The 22,635-nt window shown below is 51.9% G+C and overlaps 8 protein-coding genes across 8 annotated transcripts; 3 read left to right on the top strand and 5 right to left on the bottom strand.

The window, feature by feature from the left end:
* The first annotated feature begins 14 nt into the window (after nucleotides 1–14).
* On the top strand, nucleotides 15–1,861 carry CC84DRAFT_577483 (L-galactose dehydrogenase (L-GalDH)). Its single transcript, XM_018186737.1, has one exon. It carries the CDS (start codon nucleotides 411–413, stop codon nucleotides 1,773–1,775), a length of 1,365 nt encoding a protein of 454 aa, XP_018038813.1. The 5' UTR covers nucleotides 15–410; the 3' UTR covers nucleotides 1,776–1,861.
* A 350-nt stretch (nucleotides 1,862–2,211) lies between these two features.
* Nucleotides 2,212–3,081, bottom strand: CC84DRAFT_1162393 (tannase and feruloyl esterase). Its single transcript, XM_018177983.1, has one exon. It carries the CDS (start codon nucleotides 3,071–3,073, stop codon nucleotides 2,252–2,254), a length of 822 nt encoding a protein of 273 aa, XP_018038812.1. The 5' UTR covers nucleotides 3,074–3,081; the 3' UTR covers nucleotides 2,212–2,251.
* Nucleotides 3,082–4,756: 1,675 nt separating this feature from the next.
* On the bottom strand, nucleotides 4,757–5,798 carry CC84DRAFT_1141151 (NAD(P)-binding protein; the record flags this gene model as incomplete). Its single annotated transcript, XM_018176317.1, has 3 exons — nucleotides 4,757–4,956; nucleotides 5,003–5,231; nucleotides 5,313–5,798. 3 exons carry the CDS (start codon nucleotides 5,796–5,798, stop codon nucleotides 4,757–4,759), a joined length of 915 nt encoding a protein of 304 aa, XP_018038811.1.
* Nucleotides 5,799–6,793: 995 nt separating this feature from the next.
* CC84DRAFT_1239633 (putative alpha/beta fold family hydrolase) lies at nucleotides 6,794–7,987 on the bottom strand. Its single transcript, XM_018183984.1, has 2 exons — nucleotides 7,907–7,987; nucleotides 6,794–7,849 (listed from the first exon to the last, which is right to left on the bottom strand). The coding sequence occupies exons 1-2, from the start codon at nucleotides 7,970–7,972 to the stop codon at nucleotides 6,917–6,919; spliced, it is 999 nt and encodes a 332-aa protein (XP_018038810.1). The 5' UTR covers nucleotides 7,973–7,987; the 3' UTR covers nucleotides 6,794–6,916.
* A 1,380-nt stretch (nucleotides 7,988–9,367) lies between these two features.
* Nucleotides 9,368–10,263, top strand: CC84DRAFT_1239629 (uncharacterized protein). The gene has a single exon (XM_018183983.1). The coding sequence runs from the start codon at nucleotides 9,442–9,444 to the stop codon at nucleotides 10,135–10,137; it is 696 nt and encodes a 231-aa protein (XP_018038809.1). The 5' UTR covers nucleotides 9,368–9,441; the 3' UTR covers nucleotides 10,138–10,263.
* Nucleotides 10,264–12,389: 2,126 nt separating this feature from the next.
* Nucleotides 12,390–16,012, bottom strand: CC84DRAFT_1185294 (acetyl-CoA synthetase-like protein; the record flags this gene model as incomplete). Its single annotated transcript, XM_018180795.1, has 10 exons — nucleotides 12,390–12,913; nucleotides 12,961–13,440; nucleotides 13,499–14,234; nucleotides 14,394–14,435; nucleotides 14,482–14,575; nucleotides 14,632–14,916; nucleotides 14,969–15,072; nucleotides 15,121–15,203; nucleotides 15,259–15,393; nucleotides 15,445–16,012. The coding sequence occupies 10 exons, from the start codon at nucleotides 16,010–16,012 to the stop codon at nucleotides 12,390–12,392; spliced, it is 3,051 nt and encodes a 1,016-aa protein (XP_018038808.1).
* A 1,662-nt stretch (nucleotides 16,013–17,674) lies between these two features.
* On the top strand, nucleotides 17,675–19,002 carry CC84DRAFT_1141147 (enoyl-CoA hydratase; the record flags this gene model as incomplete). The annotated part of the gene is made up of 6 exons (XM_018176316.1): nucleotides 17,675–17,882; nucleotides 17,934–18,067; nucleotides 18,127–18,156; nucleotides 18,212–18,328; nucleotides 18,414–18,594; nucleotides 18,644–19,002. 6 exons carry the CDS (start codon nucleotides 17,675–17,677, stop codon nucleotides 18,775–18,777), a joined length of 804 nt encoding a protein of 267 aa, XP_018038807.1. The 3' UTR covers nucleotides 18,778–19,002.
* Nucleotides 19,003–22,171: 3,169 nt separating this feature from the next.
* On the bottom strand, nucleotides 22,172–22,544 carry CC84DRAFT_577203 (uncharacterized protein). The gene has a single exon (XM_018186736.1). The coding sequence runs from the start codon at nucleotides 22,450–22,452 to the stop codon at nucleotides 22,228–22,230; it is 225 nt and encodes a 74-aa protein (XP_018038806.1). The 5' UTR covers nucleotides 22,453–22,544; the 3' UTR covers nucleotides 22,172–22,227.
* Nucleotides 22,545–22,635: the final 91 nt, after the last annotated feature.

Below are 22,635 nucleotides of genomic sequence, written 5' to 3'. Positions count from 1 at the left end.
TGCAGGGACCACTCGTTTCGCCCAACCCCACCGCATGCGGCAGCTTCCCTACGTCGACAAATCACGGGCAGTCGGCTACTTTATTTCTTCTAGAACCTTACTCTTTTCCTCTAGAGGACATGGCGCCATCGCTAGTGCATTAGGTATTAACATCGGGGCCTGAGGGCTAGGCGGCTGGCCCACCAAAACTTCGACACCGAGACCCTGAAAACGCAATGCATCCGGCGGAGTAATTAACACGCCCCGCCGCTCACTGCGGGCTTGATTCTATACACACACTCACAAGAACTACTCGTGTCAACGGTCGCAAGAGAAAGGGCAGCGGGCTCCCTTCCGCCCCCATCAATCCCAACGACTTGCCCCGCTATCAACAAACCCCTCCCCACGAGCACTTCCTACGATAGCCAACAATGGCGTCCACACCCACCGAGCAGCCCTCGTCGACCTCGACCTTCCCTTCGCGCCAGAAACCCATCCCATACTCGGCCGCCAACGGCACGCGCACACCTCTCTCCTCCATCCTGCCGCCCCTCATCTTCGGCACCGCAACCTTCAACCACCAGTTCAACAACGACCCCTTCGCCCTCGACACAGTCGGCCTCGTCACCTCGGCCCTCACCCACGGCATCCGCGCCTTCGACACATCGCCCTACTACGGGCCCTCAGAACAGCTCCTCGGCGATGCGCTGGCTACGCCCTTCGTCCGCGAGACGTTCCCGCGCGCCTCGTACATGCTCCTAACCAAAGTGGGCCGCATAAAGAGCGACGAGTTTGACTACTCGGCCGCCTGGGTGCGGCAGAGCGTGCAGCGCAGTCTAGAGCGCCTGCACACCGACTACCTCGATCTCGTCTACTGCCACGACATCGAATTCGTTTCACTCGCCGAAGTGCTGGAAGCCGTGACTGCGCTGCGGGAGCTCCGCGCCGAGGGCAAGATCCGCTATGTCGGCATCTGCGGGTACCCACTCGACGTCCTGGGCGACGCAGCCGAGATGCTGCTCCGCGAGACAGGCGAACCCGTTGACGCAGTGCAGTCCTATGCGCACTTTAACCTGCAGAACCAGACGCTCGGCGGGCCGCGCGGCATCGAGCGCTTCCGCGCCGCAGGCGTCGGCGTCACCACCAACGCGTCCTGTCTCGGCATGGGCCTGCTCCGCCGTGAGGGCGTCCCCGTCGGCGGCATGGGCGACTGGCACCCTGCACCGCGCGCCCTCCGCACTGCGGTGCACGCCGCCTCCGACTTCTGTGACTCGCACAGCGAAAAGCTCGAAGTAATCGCCATCCGCTGGGCCCTCGAAACATGGGTCTCCGCCGGCGCATCGTGCGGGTCCCGCGGCGACCCGGCCTCCGGCCTCCCCTGGAAGCACGAGAGCAATTCCGAAGTCGGCGGCGCCGCGCTGGGCGTCAGTGTCATCGGCGTATCACACCCTGCCGAGCTCGACAAGACGATGCTGGTGTGGCGGTCTATCCTCGATGGGCTTGAAGGAGGTGAAGAGACGGCGGTCCAGGCGGGGCGGTGGTACCGCGCGTGGGAGTGGTCGAGGAGTCGGAGGGCCGCGGTGCGGATACTGGCTGAGGGCGTGGAGGAGATTCTTGGCGAGTGGTTTGGGTATAGTTGGGATAGTCCTGAGAAGGGGTTCGTGAACAAGCACAAACCTGTGCAGGGGAAGAACGCGGTGGACGGGGAGCCGTCACTGTTGACGCCTGCTGCGAGTCCAGAGAGCAAACCAGTTGACGGCGGAGAGGGCGTGGAGAAGGGCATTCCGCTAAGGTAGTAATGCAGGCAGAGCATGTGCGAGGATATGAGGTTTGTACATAGATAGATGGGTAGATAGATTTTGGGCGAGTTTTCACATGGTTGGGGTAGACCCGGTTACGACGACGAGCTCCAGAGAGCAAAGGTGTTCGCAATCGATTGCACGTTTGAACTTTTCAAGATCCGTCGCATGCATGACTATGAAGTCGACCAGCGCCCGTCACTCATTCTAGCTACCATAAGCTGCCCGAGTTGGCCACGACATATGTTTGCACTTGAGCAAGCCACCCCTAACCCTACCAGCATCGCCATGCACTTCAAGGTGGCATTATTCGTTTCACGGCCTCCAGACCTCTCTAGCACGACCAAGACAGGAGTTGGCGCGAAGGGGATCGCATTCTGAGTCGGATCGCATACACTAGAATATACTAGGAGGCACTATCTAGATACAACTAGATGGCTAAACGTATTGTCTGAATGTCTATCTTCAAAATTTCATTTGAGTAGATAAGGGTATAGAAGTCTTGTAACAGCATCATCACCAGGGCGCTTTGTGGCGACCAGCACGTCAGGCGCCTTGCCGTGCTCGACCCAGTCCACCAACGCATCAAGGCTGTCGTATGGATACGGACCGGCACCGGCTTGGCAGTGTCGCGTCCCCGGGGCGAAGAAGAGACGGTAGAAGTCGTGGACCTTTCGATCCTGTCGAAAGACGCGGTCGTAATACCCTGCCGTGCCGTTTGGTGGAATCAACTGATCGGCGAGTCCGTGCCAGCTGAGGATCTTGCCGCCGGAGTTTCGAAATGCAGAGAGCTCGGGACTCGATGTCCCGATTATGTCATCATACTGTGAGAGTGACTTTTCGAAGCTGAGCTCGTAATCCGCTTGGCTCATCCCTTTGATATCGAAATCTGTATCCTTTTCGACAAATAGACGGATCCATTTCTCCGCGACACTGAAGGGCACGCCTTCACATTGAGAGGTTCCGCTCGAACAATTTGTTTCTGCCGTGGTCAGGCCTGGCAGTCCCGCAAGTGCTGCATCCCGGTTCAGACCGGGCCAAAGACGATGTCCTCCCGTCGAGGTGGGTCCGGACCAAGCGGCCATGGCAATTTGAGCCGCTTGTGATGTGACCTGCGTCTGACCCCCGCTACATCCGTTGAGTTGGCCGATGAGCGTCGTGGCGTCGAAGTCGCATCTGTTCGGGGAGGACAATACGCCATCGGCGAGTCCGTCCATTCCATCGCAGGCGGTAATCGCAGAATTGGTGATATACTCGAGCTCACATGGTGCAGGATAGTAGTTGAGCTGGTTCATCACCTGCTGAGGCCAATACGCTGCGACCTGGAAGCTGGGCCAATTGATGGCAGGTGCGAGCGCAAGTATGCCGTCAAATGCGTCAGGATATCGTTGTGCGAGCATCATGCCCTGTCGCCCGCCCGTAGAACAACCGCTCCAGTAGGAATAGACAGGATGTCGATTGAAGTACTTCCATATCACCGCTTTTCCAATGCGCGCCAGGTCATTAAGGGAGAGGTGCGCAAAGTCTTCGAGTAGGTCAAGGTTGACATTACCGTCTTCGTTGAGTGCCCATTCGGACGGGTCTCTATCATCGTTTCCACCGTCCGTGGATGATGCGGCATAGCCTCTGGCCACTGCTGGGGCAAGTGCAAGAGGGCCGAAACCTGCCATATAGCCACCGCCACCGGTTCCTTGGAAGCGTCCGTTCCACCTGCTTCTCTTGGGAAGCCATACCGTGACGCGAACGGGTGAGTGCTGAGAACCGCGAACATAGATCACGGTGACGTTGCAGAATTCCAGATCGACGTATTCCGCGCTCGGTATGTCGCCATTCTGGAAGATACTGATGTTGAAGTTACGCACGTCATTCGCCTGAACTTCCAACACTCGTATTCCTGGGAGCGCGACGTCGGAGAAGACTTTTGCGTTGCATATTGGATCGCGGGTGTCATTCGTGCCGTCATGCGTGTTTCTTGCAAAAGCTGACCACAGAAAGTAGCTAGATAGGAACGCGATTCTTAAGATGCCACAAAACATGGTGACCTAGGAGGAATCAACGTGAGATGACCTGATCACTGGAGGAATACAAGTACTACTTATACTATCCGGAAAGTCTGGGAGAGGGATTCTAGATGGCAGGGATTAGATGGCAGGTGGTAGAGTTTTGAGCATTCTATAAATCGGCAAAATATTCACCAACGTTGAGACGTAAACTTCGATGGGAGTTCTAGTGTTTCCTCAGGTCACCATTGTTCTTCACTGGGACTACGCTCTCTTGGCACCTACCGTTCTAGGAAGTTGCTTTCTACGCGAGGAAAGAGATCTCTAGCGACGCGCTGAGTCGTACCGCCGGTGACGAGGCCCCCATGCTTATGCTTACAGCTTGTAATGCAGCGCAAGATGATGAATTTGGAATTACAAGCTCGAAAGATCACGTAAGCGCAGGACGTGTCGGCAACAGGCGTCGTTGCCAAAGACGCTTCAAAGTTTCGAGTCAAAAGGAGCGTTTGAACATGTCTTGAAGCTCTTTGTAGCGGTTCACAGAAGGTCGAAATGAACAAACACGCCATTCTCCTCCTCTTGTTGCGGTTGTACGTAGCTGATGACACGATAATCAAAATGGCGTCAGCTTCGGAAGCCATCAGGGCTGAGTTCTCCGGTGTCCTAACTACCAAGGCAATACGAAAGTGGAAACGAGGAGTTGATGCGTCTCGGGAACGTCTTCTGAAGGATCACAGGCTGTGCAAGTAACTGATTATACGACGTCTTCCAAACGGTGGCAATGCGATATTACAGATTCTGGCATCAGCTCACGCGTTCTGAACATCTTTGCTAATGATGAGCCCTTTAACAGTACGGTGGACAGTCCAGACGAATGCGAGAAGAATGCGAGATGTTTTTCTTTGGCTACTACGTGACTATATCCAATGCTGACGTCAACACATCACATTTTGAGTGAGGTAGTTTTCTCTACCCTGTTCAAGTCAATATCATGCCTCCAGTCTTCTCAGTAAGCCCCTCTATACCAACTTTGAGAAAGTGCTCATCTTCATCGATCTGCCGGCGCAGGTCGCCGCTGCTAAGCTCGGATACATCCCAGTTTGCCCACACGAATCGGCCGTGCAGAAACTTTGCCTCGGAACTAGCAGCCCAGATAGCAAATTGGCCAGGTAGGTTTTCTTTATTCAGGTCAGATTGTTTCGGTTCGTATTGAGAGCCACTCACCATCGTCGAATACGAGTCCCATGTTTTCGTGCGCGCCAAGCTTCCTTGCAGAGTCCGTCAAAATCCCTCCTGGGTGGAAGCTGACTATCTGCATGTCGGATGGATTGACATCCTTCGCGATCTGCTGGAGAAGAGCAGTCCCAGAGTTTTTAGTTAGGCCATAGGTGGGCCTTTCAGGGCCCATGGTCGTCCACATGTATGCAGCACAAGTCGATACATTGACGAGATACTTGAAGAGAGTTTAGTGTGTTGTAAATTTGGTGTCTTGACACTGAGGCTGACATACCAATCCAGGTCGGTCTCCCGCAACACCTCCACTTTTCTGCTTGTAGAAGTAGTCCGTCATGGCCAACGGGCTGCGGACATTGGCCTCAAAGTCCGACCAGACCTTTTGGATCCCTCCTTGTAAGATGGTCTCGGTAGCGCCATATGCGGCAGCGCTCAGCACTAAAACACGAACGAAAACGACTCTGGCTTCCAGCGAACGCCATAGCCGTTCGATTAATGCGAGGTTATAGACATCACAAACGATACCTTCAACTTGGCCAGATTGCTCGTAGGTTTGCGCTTCGTGTCGCAACTTAGCGACTGCAGCTTCTAGAACTTCCTGTCTACGGCCCAGAAGAATGACGTGCGAAGCGCCCGCCGCAAGGTAACCACGAGCAATGGCGAGGCCGATTCCACTGCTGCCTCCTGTTACAATGACTGTCCTACCATCTTGACTCAGTTCAGGCCGGAATGGTGAAATCGCCCCATACGGCCTTTTGTGATAGTGCTGCAGAGATGGAAGACTCATGTTGGAAAGTGAGGTTTGGTAGTGTAGATGATGCGAGGTAGGTATTGATATGGATCTAATGGCTGTGATAGAACAAAGATCTCTTGAACTAGCCACTGTTTCCCTTTCTGCTGCATTTATACCAGTGATCTCGCCGCGCCGTATTCTACGAGCAAGATACTGTGTCGTTTCTGGGCGACTACAGAAAAGTGCGTCAGCACATTACCGGTTGAGCACGTGTGTTAAGCTTTCTGGGCAACTTCCATAAACAGCAAAGCGCTTTGCTGACAGACCGTTGGACAAGGAGTACAATTCATCATCTGGGCACATAACATTACGGTGATCAAAGGATGCGTTGTGTTGACAAATCGCCTATCGCGTCGGACTAAGTGCGACGGACCGGTCAATGCCGCCACTACGAATATGCAATATCATCGAAGCACTTGCCGACGCGACATCGGACTTAGCGCGAATACCTCGGTTTTCAGTGAATGTCGATTCAGTATCACAAATACGTGTGTGCAACGTAAACATACATCACTCGTTGTCTATTCACGTTGCGTCAGCGCCTCGTTTGCACGTGGCATCAAGTGCGTGGGGAAATAAATGCATTCTAGGTCTGCTCCCATCTTCAAAATCATGCCGTCAGCAATCCGCCCCGTGTCGAGCATGCATATGCCAGGTTTGCGACAGTTTTCCGAAAAGTCAGCATTAACAGCTTCGCGAGGTGCAAAACCCGAGAGTCGCACGCCAGCCCAATTTGTAGACACTATACAAAGTCCCGTGTGGTTCCAAATTGCAGGTTGGACATGGTAGATTCACTTCCTAAAGCTATGAGACCTGAAAGCAGAAGAATGGAAGAATCATGTTCTCCTGGGGATTGGAAGGAAATTTGAGCTTGGAAGCACTTAAGTACAAATCAAAGTCGACCTTGCGAGAACCGACAGCTGGATGGATACGAAGGGGTTGCATTATAATCTAGTTTGCGACTACAATAACATGCAAAGAAGAGTTTTCCCCAGTGGAAGGGCAGGTGCCGGTGCCCAAAGGTGCCGACACACCTGTACTAAGTGGCAGTACATCCCTACCACTATAATCTGACTGGGAAGCAGCAAAGAACACCGAAGCTCTACCGTCGGCTATAGATTCCCAGACGATCGTGCGAGTTCTGCAACTTCAAGAATCGCCCTCGTGAATGCATCCGGATTCTGCTGCGGGATATTCTCGCCAGTGTCCCTCAGGATATGATGGATCCGCGGCGCGGCAAAGAATTTTGCTGCCACGCTCTCGTTGGCTGGAGGTAATACCGGTGAGTCTGTCGGGTCCAGCGTCACTGATGGGACCATGATCTTAGGTTGGGCATCCAGAGCGTCAGCCAGATTGGCGTAGGCAGGATCACCTGGTGTGTAGAGCAGCCGACTCCGGTAGAAATTAACCACTATTTCAGGATAATCGGCATTGTCGAAAGCGACCATCGCTCTATCGAGATCGCTCTCTGTGAAGTTCCATTGTGGGGAGTTCCTCGACCACAGGGTTCGTGCCCACTCTTTTGGCCATTGAACAAGTCCGGCGTAACCCCGAGGGGTCAAGAACACGTAGTAATACCATCTTAGTGCTTCAGAAGCTGGGATTGATGGCTGCAGAGCCGTGCTCCGATTCTGAATCAGATAGCTGTTCGCCGCTACCATTCCCACGCTGCGTTCAGGCCAGAGTGCTACAGCTACGTTTGCTGCTACAGTGCCCCAATCATATCCTGCGATTATAGCACGATCTAAACCAATGGCATCCATGAGATCGACCACGTCTTTCCCGAGGGCGGCCTGCTCTGCGCTGCGTGGCGTGACAGCTGAGTTGAACCGCGTACCTCCGAACCCGCGCAAGTACGGCACAACGGTGCGATAGCCGTGTCTTGTGAGGTTCTGTACAACGTCGTAGTAGACATTGATGTCGTACGGAAAGCCGTGCAATAGCAGGACGGTTGTCGTATTCTTAGGTCCCGAGTCGTAGTAGGCGATGCGTAAGTTCTCAGTGTTGACGTATTGAACAGGTGACAAATTCTGCAGTTCCAGGGGCTAGAGATGGTTCAACGTTTGTACGAGCTCTTTTTGGTGAATGATGTAGATACTTACCGTGTTCTGGGCAGCAACAAAGCCATATATCACTGGCAGGGAAATTTGCCATTTGGGGATACGCATAGTGACAGTTCGAAGCAGTGACAGGATTCTTGCGTTGGAAATCAAAATCAAATGCTAAATTTTTCCGTAGAGGCTATCTGAGTATTTCTATTCGTACCGTCGCACGCCGGAGATCCATGAGACTGTATGCTGACGGTCGTATTACAGCGCCTTGCTTAGCCGACCGCAGCTAGGTCAATGCAGAGAAACCCGGCTACGGTATTTTGCCTATCACAAGCAACTACCACTTTGGGATTAAGGCACAATGGGCGGTTGCACCTAAGAAGAATCTCCGAAAAGCGTTGTCGGCTCCAAACGCATGCCGCCCACCTGTAGGTGATATAGTGAACATTAGAATTGGTGATAACCATCACGCTTGTTACAACAATAACCATCCCCCTTTCGAAATACGCTTTTAGCTACGCTCGTAGGTATTGCACAAACTCTACACAACAATGACAGCCAAAAGAAAGTCTGAGATAATTTCAGTCTCGATCTACGATGTATATTCTACGGCATGGCTGTCTGTGATTCTGGATGGCGGCAGAGCTACATGAGCTCAGGTTTGCTGCAGTGGCTACAGTTAGACACAACTTTGTCCTGTTTTATCAGTCCAAAATCATAATACAATATCTTCCACAGTTCTAGTCAGGTATAGCTTCAGCTGGCAGACATCTGGTCTGAAGATATTCGCGTTGCCCCCACTTGAGCTACCAGGCATAGGAGTATTCCTAGAACCGAACATTTCAACACGTCCTCGGCCAACACAGTGGTTAATTGCCATTTGAAGTATTGTGTAGGCAGTAGATATTAGACTTGCTAGACCGACTTTCGTACCGGGGGAACCCTTCTTCTGAACCTGGGACATTGTCCAAGCTCGCTCGTCAGGCATCATCGACTGAATGCAGGGAGCTAAGGAGACATACGCCGGCGCAAATATGAGTTTTGCATGTGGACAACAACTAAGTCTGCCGAGTGTTAGTAGCGACCCGATCAGTCATGTTAAGGACGGCCATCCCGACCAACTGCCCCTTCTTCGAGCAATGTGTAATTCTGGGCCTTCACTACATGCGCAAAAGCCATGCCCTGCCTTTCCGCTTGGTAGCGCTAAGAATCACTCCCGATACACATAGTAACATGGCCAGCGAGGATACTTGCGGTCAATGTCTATCGGTGGTCATCTTCGTGCTCCAGAGTCCGTTGCAAAAGGTCAACGTATCCAACTCGAAGGTTGAAAAATAATTTACACAGAATCTTGGAAGGTTTGGATGGTAATACGGCATCGTGCGCTTGAGAAGTGTATTCCCGGAGCTATCCCAGATTGGTGTCGCGCGTCATGAACGCTATACCACCCGTGGCATGTTCATCCCAGTATGCTTACGAGTGTATCGTTCTGACACATGCTTACTCAGTGATATAGGTTTGATGCACAATTAGGCTTCTACAAGATTGTGAGCACAACCGTAAACGTCAAACCTCTGCAGGAAAACATGTATCGATCTGCTCCCATATCGTTCGATACTCGAAGTCGAAGTGCAGCTAGATCACACGCGGCACGGGTAGGCTGGCAGCGGTCCTCGAAGGCGGCCAAAATCCAAGAGCGACAGCGTATGCTGAAAGACTTCCTTCCCGAGTCCGCCTGGGAACCACGATGGAACAACCAAGAGGCAGTAAACCGTCAACCAAATCAAACATCTACGCAGCGCAATATCAACGCGGGTTCCATAAACGATGCCATAAGAGTTATTGATGTTTCACTAGCATACGGAAAGATATTCCCGAGCCACGGCGCGATATCTTTACCTATGCTGGATGAAACGACAGACTCCACTGCGTTTCATGTGGCTCAATTTCTTGGAACTTTTATATGGCCTACAGTGGGCGGTCATATTGCAGCTTACCAATGGTTCCAAGATTTCTGCACCTCCAGAGTGCTCTTTCATTCTCAGAGTGCGGCTTCAGCGACTTATAGAGATCTCATGGCCGGGAAGCCTTCCATAAGTATGACCCGTCGGAACTTCCAGCATAAACTCGAAGCGATACGTGAGATCAGATCAAGTTTGACACGTTGGCATATGGTTTCCAAACCAGAACGTGAACAGGTCATCTTTGCCATCCTGATCTTGGCAAGCCATGAAGTGAAGGAAAAGGACTTTTTGGAAACGACGTCGCCATTCTCCGCATAGTTCCCCGTAGCCAGTCACTTGAACCTTTGGGGTCGCACTGATCCAATCGACGCCCACGACGACGCTGCGTTCTCCCTTATTGAGAAAGAAGGTGGAATTGAAGCTTTGGAATCGCCTGGTCTAGCCCCAATGGCCTCCTTCGTTGACCTGCTGCGAGCCTGTACCTACCTCCGACAACCGAGATTCCCATGCCTATGGGATCCCTACGTACCTGATGTGACAGCATTCTACTTGAGCACTGTTGATTCTACGATAACTGGCTTATCCGGCAGCGGGTTCGCGCTTCTGTCAAGAGACTTGCCCAGGGAAGCTACAATGGTCTTCATGGAAGCAGCATATCTTGATCAACTGTTTAACCACTTTCGTAGCAACAACATGGTCGATCTGAACATTCTGTTTGGCATGCGGAATACTACTCTCCATCGCCTGTTGTCGCTTGAGATTTCGACGACAGAACCCGACCAACCGCCAACAGACCGTAATCTGTACAATACATTGCGTATAGCATGTACAATATACTGTAACGCCGTCATGCTGGCGATTCCTCCACACAATGGCTGGCTCAACACACAGTCTGCTGCATTGCAAAAAGCCTTGAAAGGATTCTCTCTGGATATTTGCGAAGACGCGCACAGAAACGCATATCTATGGGTTCTTTTTGTAGGAGGTGTTGCATCACGTGGCACCTTCCAACACCTCTTCTTCAAACGTCTGTTACAAGAATGCGTTCAAAAATGGAACTTCTCATGGCGTGATTTCCGGAACGGCCTCAAGACATTCATCTGGACTTCGATCGTCTGTGATTCTGAGGCGCGATTGTTATGGAATTAGGTTTAAGACAAAGCCTCTTCCTCTAGACAAGAAATTTGCGAATACTACACTCCATTCAGCACTCTTCACATTCACTTCACTTGGCATCCGTCAATCTGGTACATACTGAAATGATCGTACGCTCACTCCTTCCGTCTGGTACACCACATCTAATTTTTTAGAAGCAGCGCCAGACAGATGAAATTAGCTGTTATATCTGAACGATCGAGCGGCGGATGAGCTAGAGGGGTTGGCGGAAAAGAATACAGGGGTTCTTTAGGGGGTGAGGTAGATTGATGCTGGAGGATACTTGGGAAGAGGGTCAAGGGGGCGTGGATGTGAGGGACTAGCTGGGAAGAACATTTCGTGCATACGATAGCATATAGGATTGTTGTATGTAGTAAAAGTCTGTACCAAATGAGACATACCGGTACTTACGTAATCCGCTGCGATCTAGGAGGTTTAGCCATCTGCAAATTTGTATTTCCCAGGTTGTCGATAAATATCATGTTTGGCGCTTCATACTCAAAGTCGAAAAGTCAATCTGGATTCGGAATCTTCGACGCAATTCTTAGCTAAAGTCGAAAAACTGGCATTCCGCGACTTTGAATACGCGTGTGTCCTTCGGAATACAGTGGACTTGAACAAGGATTTGAAGATCTATCCCGTCTGGCGATAGTTCCAGCTTTGCACGGATAACGTTGGCAATAGTAAAGTCCCGCGAGTTGACCTGATTCCAGCAACGGCAGTCATTATTATGTGGCTTGCAGAGGTTGCAATCACAACGCCAGGGAAAGTGTCGTGTCGGTTGGTCAACCTGTACGTTACAACACGTTGCGCTGGACATGTTCCATCATTTGTGTACAAGTTCGCCTGCCCAAAATCCATTAGAGCTACTGACCCGGAAAGTTTGGAAATCCAATGGCTACACCACAACTTACGGGTGGCCTCGTTGGCGTTAAAATATCTACACGAAAAGATTCTCATATCCCGAAGTAGGGCGTCCCTCACAACAATTCGCACTGACGGAACAAGTGGCTTCTGAATCATCGTTTAAGTATGGGCGTTTTTGGTGGGGAAAGGCTTGCACAACCATAGATCGGGCGCTCAGCCGAGACTCTACCTTTCTTAACCCAATGGGTGAACCACCTCCCTGGCTGGCTTGCTCAAATTCCTGCTCAGACGTACGTGATCAGTGTTGGTCACTCGACCTACAGCACCGATCGAATTGATGCCAGGCCCTCTAAAATGGCTCGATGTAGCCCTGCGCTTCCCCAAGTGTGACAACACTGTTCTCGTAGCGATCATCCAAATGAACAACATTGAATATGAAGGATTTTGACCCGTCCGTCTGAAGTGACCTGCAATATCCTAGCACTATATCAAAGATCCAAATACCTCTTAGTATGGACACGCTGTTCCTGTAGCCAACCCATGCCTGTCTAAGAATCGAATATCGCACCGTACGCCGGAACACCCCTGCTCTCCATTGCATAAACAATCTGCTGCGTAAAGCGTTTGTTGCTGATCACACACACCGCTTCCGCTCCACTCTCCTTATACAGCTTCCAAGCCATGAGTGGCATGTCCGGCTTCCCCATTGTGCGCGTGTTGTGAATAACCGCACGGGGATCTGTATCTAATACCTCATTTACAAGGTCTTTTCCGAAAGTTTTCTCGTGATTCGGTGCAGTCCAGAGGATACGACACGGAACCTTCTTCGCGAGGATAACTGCAAGGCAAGGCCCAATTCCAGAACCAGTGGCAACCAACACGACTGACCGGAATAGCGGCGCGATTCGGAGCACACCACATGTAGGTATACCTCGCACCCAGATGTGCGTTGGTGCGCGATTGATGGTGCGCTTAGTGAAGTCGCCGGCGTTGCTAACGACGAGGGAAAAGCCACGGCCGTCAGCGTTCGTAATGGTTGCGAACCCGTGCCAATCGCGCAGCGGTCTCTCGGCTGGAATCATTTAGTGTCAGAGCACAAAAGTCTTTCAGGGAACTCACCTAGACGAACTGCGGTGCCCACTACGGGATCAGTGTAATCGAAATGAAGACGAACAGCGTGATCCGAGAGGACTTCTGATCGGACTGGTACTTTCCGAAGGAAAAGCCAAGGAAAAATGATGGCAGCAGTGGCAACACTGAGCAGCCAGATGCCAGGAGAAGTGAGATACGCGCGGGATGGTGCTACGCCAACTGCCAAGTCTTTGGTAGCCAGGAATGATTGCACCCAGAGCAGGATTAGCGCTGTCCAGCCACCAAAGCGGTGTGTCATTTCCCAGATATCGTGGTGCTTTGCTCGGAAAGTGGGGTGTGAGGTTCCCGCGATAGCCATGAGAATCGGCCAGACGAGATAAGTGAGGATAGTTGGTGCAAGAGACAAGCAGCGAAGGTCTGGCTGCTTTGTGAGTTCCAAACTAGCACCAACCGTGAAGATAGTGAACCATCCGACTGACGCAATTGCGCAACTGCTATGAATCCCGCCTAGAAGCACTTCTCGTCAGCTTTTCCGTCGAAAACATTGTCCAGACAGACTTCTTACCAATGTGGAACACCCTCGCGCAGTGGCGGCGAATTGCAAGAGGCCAGGAGGTCGGAACAGAGCACGCTGCCGTGAAGAGCAGATTGACAACGGGCTCGGACCGCATCAGGACAGCCATACATAAGTTTGCTGCAAACGCGGTGGAGACGTCGGCCAAAATGTATCGGTCTTGCTCAACTCTTCGATATAGAATGAAGCAGGCTGTAGCAATGTTGGCGAGCAAGACAACGGAGAAAAAGCGTCGGTATAGGATGAAAGCGCGGTGGCGCAGCCATCTCTGTCCGTGGAAACCCTTCTTCCCAGGCAGCTTGTCGAGCTCGGACTCGAGCGACTCCGAGATGCTGGAAGTACCTCCTTTGATGATCGAGAGACTGTTACGCACGACGCCACTATCGTATCTTTCTGCCTTCTCCAAGTCCAAGCACGACTCCACTCCCCGTGCTGGCGCCGCAACAACAGGAACTGGTGGCGCAATTATCGGGACAGCTCCAGTTGTGGAAGCTGATACAGCAGCACTGAGAGCTAGTTCGACGAGCATCTTCTTGTCGACCTTCCCATTAGGAGTTAGGGGTATCTCGGGAACATGAATCCACCGTTCTGGGACGGAGTAGAACGGAAGGTGCTGCCGCACGAAGGAATCCAAAGCTTGCTCGTCGATACCAGGCTCAGCGGCGTAGAAGCCGTGCAGTCGCTTATTAACCACTTTGGCGCAAGCTCGCGATACTCCAGGAAACGCCTGCACGAGTCAGCTGAGCCTGCGTAGGAACATATTGCAAGAAACAGACAGAAGCATGGCTACTGGCCCATACTTGCACCGGTCTTCGAACCGGCTGTGTGCATGTCATGCCGAAAAGGCAGACGCGGGAAACAGGCTTTTGCAATGGACGTAGCTTACCTCAACAACTGCAGTGACACCGTCCAGTTCGACTCGAAAGCCCTAACGCCATCAGTCAAGTTCTTGTCCAGGATGGCAGCTGTCTTACCTTGATCTTCACCTGGTCGTCTGATCTGCCGAATGTCTCGAGCGAGCCGTCCTCCCGCCAACGTACTAGATCTCCAGTATTGAACATTCTCGACCTGGTAATTCTTAGCGCTTCCATTAGACTGACCAATCGAGTTCATAGAAAACATACCCGTCGTTTCGGAACTTGTCCATCTTGTATCGTTTCGCGGTGAGCTCGGGTAGGTTGATGTATCCACGCGTGACACCGGCACCACCCACCCACATCGAGCCCATTTCTCCGATGGCGACTGGATTTTCATCTTCATCCAGTATGTACACCGTGGTGTTCGGAAGCGGTTTGCCTATTGTAAGGAACTGGCCAGGAGTATGTAAGTGAGCGGAATTAAGTATGGTGATCTCGGTCGGGCCGCAGATGTTGTAGTAGCTTGTGCCAGCGGCCCACTCATCGGCAAGACTGTGTTGTGATTAATACGTGTCGAAATGCGCTGGACCTTGTCAGGACGCACCTTTGGGGACAAGGTTCACCGCCAGTGACAACCGTCTTGATGTTTGGAAAGCGACTGCGGTTCCATTTCGAAAGAATCGAAGGTGTTGATATCAAAACGTCGATCTGGGTACGTCAGCATGATACTAAGTCTCGAATACAAGGTAAGCCAACCTCTTCCAGTGTGTTCTCCCAGCTTGAAGTTCTGAGACACAGTGTGCCGCCGTTCATAAGGCAGCCCAAGGTCTCCCAAGCGCCTATTTGAATCCATCAGAAAAGAACTACGATAAAATGTTGCAGGACAGGACTTGCCCATATCAAAGGACACGTTCAGAACCTGCCCAACCTTTGTCCCTGGTACGATCCCCAACTTCCCTGGGTTGAGCAGTAGCGCGTTCGTCACATTGCCGTGAGCAACGTCAACACCTTTGGGTTTGCCAGTGCTACCTAGGCTCGGTCAGTCTTGGAGTAACAGTGTATGCATGTATCTTAATTTACCTGAAGTGTAGATGGCGTAGGCTCCATCGCCGGCAGAGACCGGCACGACAGGACGATGAGATGGCGCAGAGACTTCTTGCTTTGTTCCCAGGCATACAATGCGAACCCCTTGGGGCGCACATCGCTCGACCTTGCTCTCGAATTTCGGCAAAGCAAGGACAAAAGATGCTTGGGTATCCCGTAATGTGTGCTGCAATGCTTCCTCCGATACGACACCTCCGTCCATGGGTACGTATTGGCATCCGCTTTTCAGGATCGCAAAGATCCCTACAAGCATCTCGAATGAACGCTGCACCACCAAACACACTCGTTGCTTGGGTTTCAGGCCGCGTTCAATGAGATAGTTAGCCAGACGGTTGGCCTGCACGTCGAGGTCGGCGTATGTGATCGTGCTACCGTCATGTTTGGCCGCAATCGAGGCAGGGTGTGCATCCACCTGACATTCGAAGGCTTCATGAACAATGTCATGAGGAGCAATCACGGTGGTACCAGACGCGAACCGCGTAAAGAGTATCTGATCTTTAGCAGACAAAGAAGAAATGGACTGGAACTCGCCAGAGGAAGCCATCTCGATCGACACGATTGCTCGAACAGACTTGAACAGCTCGGGAGCACTACTCCTGCTCTTTATACCGGATTATTGTACGTCACTGAAACCATATCCCGTTGATCATTTTCGAAGACGGTAAGGGCCACGTACTGGGTGCAGCGCACCCTTACATCCACGCGACCTCTTGGCTATGATTGATAACTTCTTGATCAGCTTTTTCCTGGATCATTAGGCTGCTTCAAGACCGGCCTACACTCCACGCAATGCGGAGGTGGTACGTTTGTGGAAGTTCCGATTGTGCACGATCCACTTAACAAGGGTATTTATGACGATCCGACTGACCCTGGGATCTGACCAGCTTGGGCTTTGAAGATATTGTTGTGTTGTGGCATTTACTCCCGTATATTAATATATCAGTCGAAGTTAGGCAATATTGACAGCCAGCGACCTGGCGAATCCCTGGCCAGCGCCACGATAAGAGCCTTGAACAGGTCTGGCGCATGACGAAGCTGGCTGTGTGTCTCGATGTGTTACGCACCGGCTGTCGTTTCTCATGAAACTGTTCCCTTGGATTGTTTCGTTTCTTCTCCACTTGCTTCCAGACGTTCGGAGGCCAGGATCGAGCCGCTCGATGAAACCGGACGCGAGCAACTTCGTACGTGGCGCAAATTGCCGCCCCGCTAGCTCTGATGTCGTTCCCGCCTGGGAAGGCCATATGCGAGACAGAAAGCGGGAGCTAGCCCGGCCATGTCGTCAAGGGCACTGGGTATCGGAAAAATCCTGCCCGTCGGGGTGTATACACATGGGATCCGGCAGCATTGCATCTACTGTACAGGAATCCCCGCAAAGTGCAAGCATTCAGGAGATGGTTCCGGATCCCAGTTCTCTTCCTGGTCCTATCAGGATCAACGTCGCGTTCTCTCATTCCACGTCGAGAGACAGAGCCGTGCATGCGGAAGGGTGCAGCGTTGCCATCTGCGCCGCGATTTCGTGAACACAATCGAACCTGCAGGGCGCCGGGTATATCGCGCGCACATGTAAACGCCCCTGGAAGGGCTGCCAAAGTTTCAGACGTGTCTAATACCGAGCAAAGCGTTCGGCCCTTCTGCAAAGCCGTTATTCGCCAGCACCACCAGGTGGGGGCTGCTATGCCCCTACTGGGAAAGCGTGGTGAACTCCGGTTAATATGCTTGTCTGTTAAACAAGAACCGCCCCACGTCGTTCGTGCAGGGCCAAGTCGGTTGCTACCGAGCGATGAGGCGATTCTGTGCGGAGAAGCCCTGCTGAACCGGGATCTGTATGCAGAGTCGCTTTGGGAAGGAGATAGTCGTCGCTATTGTCAAAGTCGTTACCTGCCATGTGTGGAATGTCGCCGGTCCCAACACTAGTTAGCAATAGCGATACTCCATCACGCAAGTATATTGGAGGTTCACGCTCCGTGCTATGGTGCTGCAACGTTTCGTCGCAAATGACGGAAGTGGGGCTCCCGTTGTCGTTTCGGAAATGGGCCGCCCGCTGGTATCCAGCGTCTGTCTGGACTAACAGCCGCATTCGAACGTAAGTCCGACGGTTGCGTAGAGGTTGTCCACTGTGCAGCGTGGGGGACGTTGACGGTTTGTGCATCTCTTCAAGACGTGTCCTTTCGATCTTCACATTCTCTTCGCACCCAGGCAGGTCGTTATGCATACAGCCAACAAGGATACCGGAGTTCTGGTGGTTTCTTCCAAGCAAGAGGCAGCTGTCGCTGTGGTGGAGCTGAATCGCGCGATCAAACGCAATGCGTTATCGCAGAGCTTGATCAACGAGTTGCTGCAGACACTGCGCGAGTTAGATCGCGATGTGGAAGTACGAGCGATTGTGCTTACGAGTACCGGCGAGTCCCCGTTCTGTGGTATGTTCGCCTTCCAATTCTATAGCCACAGCCGGATAACAATGCGAGCAGCTGGGGCGGACATTCAAGAGCTAGCAAAGATCTCCACTGCGGACGCGTATCGCATTGGATGGCTAAAGGACCTCGAGGCTGGATTTGCAACGCTGCGAACGCCAGTTATCGCAGCAGTGCGAGGATTCGCTGTGAGTGATTTACGTGGCCTTCATGTTCGCCGAGCCAACTGAATTGAGAATTCGCGCAGTTCGGTGGGGGCTTTGAAGTCGCACTCATGGTAAGAAAGCCTCAGTCGTTCCTCTGAGCATCGAATCTCATATTCATGGGAACAGTGCGACATGCTCTACGCTTCGGAGAATGCTCGATTCGGATTCCCAGAGATAAAGCTCGGCACCATACCTGGGGCAGGAGGAACTCAAAGATTGACGAAAGCCGTCGGAAAGCAGAAGGTAAGCGCTCGATGTATTGCTGCTTTCTTGATAGTAGTCGGCATCTGCTTTTCGCATGTGAATGTGCGTTGTTGATCAATATCAGGCCATGGAGTTTATCCTCACCGGTGAACCTGTGACGGCCCGCGATATGGAGCGATACGGTATCGTGAACAAGATTGTTCCTGCCGAACAAGATGTCGTCACCGAGGCAGTAAAACTCGCAACGCGCATTGCGACCTTTTCAGCTCCTGCTATTGGGTTAGCGAAGCAGGCCATTAGAACTGGTGAGTGATTCGCGCATCCTATCATGATCGTGTCGCTAAGCATCCACAGCCGAAACAACGACATTGGAAGCAGGTCTGGAACTTGAGCGTGCGTTGTATTACAGCAGTTTCTCGCTTGCAGACTGTAAGGAAGGCATTGCGGCCTTTCTAGAGAAGCGGACCCCAGGCTTCATCCACGAATAGCCCCGCTTTCGCGTGCTCTAAGATAGTCAGTGCAAACTGTATGCTCAATTGAACTCGACCTGTATAGAGAGCTAAGGAGCATGATGTTGTTTTAAAGTTGACGAGATCACTCCGTGGGGCCATGCATACTTTAAACACGGTAACGTTGCACGTCATCCTCCGCGGCCCCACAAGTGCCGACACAATGAACCGTATCCGAGCACAACTATAATTTATATGGAAAAGATTACGTTGTCGCATGAATCGCACTCATCCTGCGCATCCTGTTTTGTATATACAGTCGTTGCGCGGGCCTCGTTGAGCTATGTGGAAATTTGTAATGGACCAGGCCTAGATTGTGGGGCGCAGAACACATGATGCATAATTTACCATACGTCACCACTATCCTTACTGCTCTGGGCATCCTGAGATGGTCGATATGGTTTTTCGCGTACGGGCTGTTACATGGGTTCACAAACTCCAGCAAGTTGTCTATGTGCAGCGTTCGGAGACTCTCTCTGAAGTTCGTCATCCTATCTCACGGACAGCTCCTCCGTAGTGGTGTGAGGTGGCCAGCCAATTCAACTCAAAAACCCTTTTAATGGGTAGTATGAAAACAGCACACCAGTTAGCCATCATGATTCGAAGCTAGAAACGAGGTATCCAATCAAATTCGCGATGAGGACAGCGTAATGTGAGGCCTGAATTGGCAGCTATTACCTTGCTCATAGAATTCTAATAACAGTTGTTATTCGAAATAAATCAGTCTCTCACATCATTCACGCCCAATGCCGCAGACTTGTAGCAATTTAAAACAGCTCCGGTCCTCCTAATTTAAATGTAAGAGAAGAGGAACCATGTGGACGTCCTTCGGAGATGAATTACAGTGCAGGACCAGCTACGATGAATAACAGCTTCTGGTCTATTCGGGTCTGCGTCTGGTTTGATTACTTTGAGATACAAAGAAAAGACTCTGTATGCAGCTGCACCTGGCGCTAATCTGGGAAATTCATTTTCTGGTCTGAGTTTATCTAGGTTTCAGTAGTTTGTAACTAGTCCTCATTAATATTATAGCTTCGGCATGCGCTCTCACCTTTCCTAATTAGTTACCGCCCTGGACCAGTCAGATTATCTCGGAGCGACGCCCACCTACTAAACTCCATATCCTGGTCGGAGGGTACTAGTTGCACAAGTAGAGAGTATCGGAAGGTTGTTGATTCGGGCCTTTGTCTCATGGCGAGATGCTCATTTGGCCGGCATCCTCATTTCCAAGATTGCAGTACTTTCATAATTGCATAGCCTACCACAACATAACTTTCGAACAAATTCAAGCCGGCGTCTACGCATATACAACAAACTGGGGCGGAGGTTTGTCTGGATGTTCTCTACGGTGAACGAAGCGCCGCCCCCACGCGTTAAGGCTTGTCTATGTCGAGCCAGTATTGTGCAATTGCATGTAAACAATGCATCGAAACAAGTCTTATACAGCGAGCCACCCAATGGCGAGCTCTATGGCATTAATACTCGTATTCCATTCCCTTGTACAAAAGTTCCATTAATTGCTGAGGCGATCTCAAGTCATCCGAGCTCCATTGTGTCTTGTGGAATCTTTCTACATCGCCATACTCGCCATGGCTACGTCAGAATATCATCGCCATCGCCTGTAGTCCTCAATCAGTAGAGCAACGCAACCCAATTGGTCCACTTCTCTAAACTTGATTACTCGTTGACACACATCTCACGAAGGTTTGTAAATTCTCAAAAGTAGCCCCCTCATCAGAGTGTGCACGCATGACATCTATACCTACTCGGGCTGCAACTGCGACACCCAATCCGGCGGTCTCGCTCGCTGTATAGACTTTATGGGCAACGGCTACCCCTGAATCCGCCCACGAACGCAGCATCTCCCGCTCCAGTCCCCTGTCCGCGCCGCCCCATTTCCGACCGGCAGTCCTCCGGTAGTCGTTCCCAGCGCCGCTCGCGCTACGACGATTGCAGCTACTCGAATTATCAATGCAGCTACGCATATGACCGTCAACGTAGTGCAAGCCACTCCCGTCTACCTGCATCGCTCCCACGTGGCAGCACTCCGAGCCGACCGCGCTCCAACAGCGCCATGACCGGCTTCTTCCGCGGCTTCGCATCCCTACGCGGATCCTAAACTGCGCACGAGCGCTCCGTCTGCGAGGCGAGAGGCGCCCGTGATCCGTACCGCGCGTAAGAGTCTGGCCCTAGCACGCATGGGCTGTTGCGTGGTATCAGTCTTCGAGTAGCCATACCTATGGTGCTGTTGCGTGTGGTGCGGACCCGTTTCGGCAAGTGTCCTACGCTTCGGTGTTGCGCTCGTATAATTACCGTCAGCGACTGGATGAGCATGAGGAGGAGGACGGGTATTGGGGGCGTTGTTGCCAGGGAAGGAAGCAGACAGGAAGGGCCATATTGGGATCAACATGGTAAGAACCCTTGGGTGGTGAGTGAGTCACTCAGGTCTTTGTCGGAGACCGATCCAGTGTGTTTCTTAGGAGCAAGAGGATATACGGTGCTTCTGCAGTTTGGGTCCGGTAACAGCAGCAGTCAATCGCCAGGTCTCTACCATAGATACGTTTACGATCCGATCGATGGCATTGAAATTCGGCGAAAACTGCTGCCACCTATCTCTGCACCAGCAGCAAACTTTGGCATTCAACTAGCCAATCGCTGCAAGCATGGGTTCTGTTTCATGAGTGTCCATTCAATTCACGGCTAACTATGTTCTTCCATCCTCTTTCATTGACGGGGTTTGACGTTCAGGACTTGCAGCATCAGCAGCCCTTCTATCTAAAGCCTGTTCGTGGCCGGCTTCACTTGTGCAGGCCATGCTCTGCACTGCGCCATGTACGCGAGCCACATGACTGTTGAACGCCCACTCATGGGCCTGCTATAAATTTGATCAGCAGTAAACCCATTCAAAATGAAACGTCTATGGAATCCAGCCATACAACAAGTGGTATCTCGAAGCACCTTCTACCAAACGCCACCAGCCATGCCAAACGCAACGCGAGCCCGCCATGTCGTGCTTCAGTTCATCGTTTCTAGTCCAGTGTGTCTCCAAGCTAATTGCCACCCGCTCTCGTGTAGATTTAAGTCCATCTCTCCTCCCATCCCTGTCCCCTTCCACTCAGACAGACCCACTAACCACTTCCCCCTCCCCATCCTCCACGAAGCTTCCAGCTCCTCCGCCTGGACAAGGTGCGTATTTACCTTTGGCAGTGGGGCGCGATCCGCCGACCACCTTGTACAGCTACGAGTGCCGGGAGAGCGCTTTGCCCACCAGCGAGCTGGACCAGCAATGCTTGGGTCTTTGCCGGATGGACTTTGACTTTCTGTGGGCTTGGATCTCGATTCCCGGATCCGGAAAGGTGGAAAGCACATTTTGGCTCGCGTGCCCCGGTTTGACTTGACTTGGTGCTGTTTGAACACGCGTGGATGGACTCAATGTACTTTGCAAGTGCAGCTGAATTGCGACGAGTTGCCTGTGCCGCGGGATATTTCGAGGCTGACGAGGTGTCGTGGATGGACTCGATGCACTTTGCGTGTGTAGCTGACTCGTGCCGTGCAGGTGGGTGAGCAGTTTTGTCTTTTTCTCTCGAGGATGGACTCGGTAGTGTTTGCGATTGCAGAAGAAAAAATCGATGCGCAAGTTATGCTATATTGCATTTTCCTCCCGCCGCAAAGATACCATTTCGCATACAAGGTACGCGCACTGCCACTTCTCCCAACGGGCGCGATTCTTCTCACTATTCTTAGACTGTATGTGGTGCGCGATGTCGATGCGTGGTTTCCTGACGATGTTGGGACGTGGAATTACGGTTCCATTCATCACAACCCACTTGAAACCAC

This window comes from Paraphaeosphaeria sporulosa, assembly GCF_001642045.1.
Source record: "Paraphaeosphaeria sporulosa strain AP3s5-JAC2a unplaced genomic scaffold CC84scaffold_3, whole genome shotgun sequence".
NCBI lineage: Eukaryota > Fungi > Ascomycota > Dothideomycetes > Pleosporales > Didymosphaeriaceae > Paraphaeosphaeria > Paraphaeosphaeria sporulosa.
Note: the sequence above shows the minus strand (reverse complement) of the source record. Positions and strands in the feature narration are given on the sequence as shown.

Bases quoted from the DNA above. Each gene is read 5' to 3' on its own strand.
- CC84DRAFT_577483 (XM_018186737.1), top strand. From the start codon at position 411: ATGGCGTCCACACCCACCGAGCAGCCCTCGTCGACCTCGACCTTCCCT.
- CC84DRAFT_1162393 (XM_018177983.1), bottom strand. From the start codon at position 3,073: ATGAACCAGCTCAACTACTATCCTGCACCATGTGAGCTCGAGTATATC.
- CC84DRAFT_1239633 (XM_018183984.1), bottom strand. From the start codon at position 7,972: ATGCGTATCCCCAAATGGCAAATTTCCCTGCCAGTGATATATGGCTTT. The intron at 7,850-7,906 runs GTAAGTATCTAC...AACCATCTCTAG, and splicing joins TTGTTGCTGCCCAGAACACG to CCCCTGGAACTGCAGAATTT.
- CC84DRAFT_1239629 (XM_018183983.1), top strand. From the start codon at position 9,442: ATGTATCGATCTGCTCCCATATCGTTCGATACTCGAAGTCGAAGTGCA.
- CC84DRAFT_577203 (XM_018186736.1), bottom strand. From the start codon at position 22,452: ATGCAATATAGCATAACTTGCGCATCGATTTTTTCTTCTGCAATCGCA.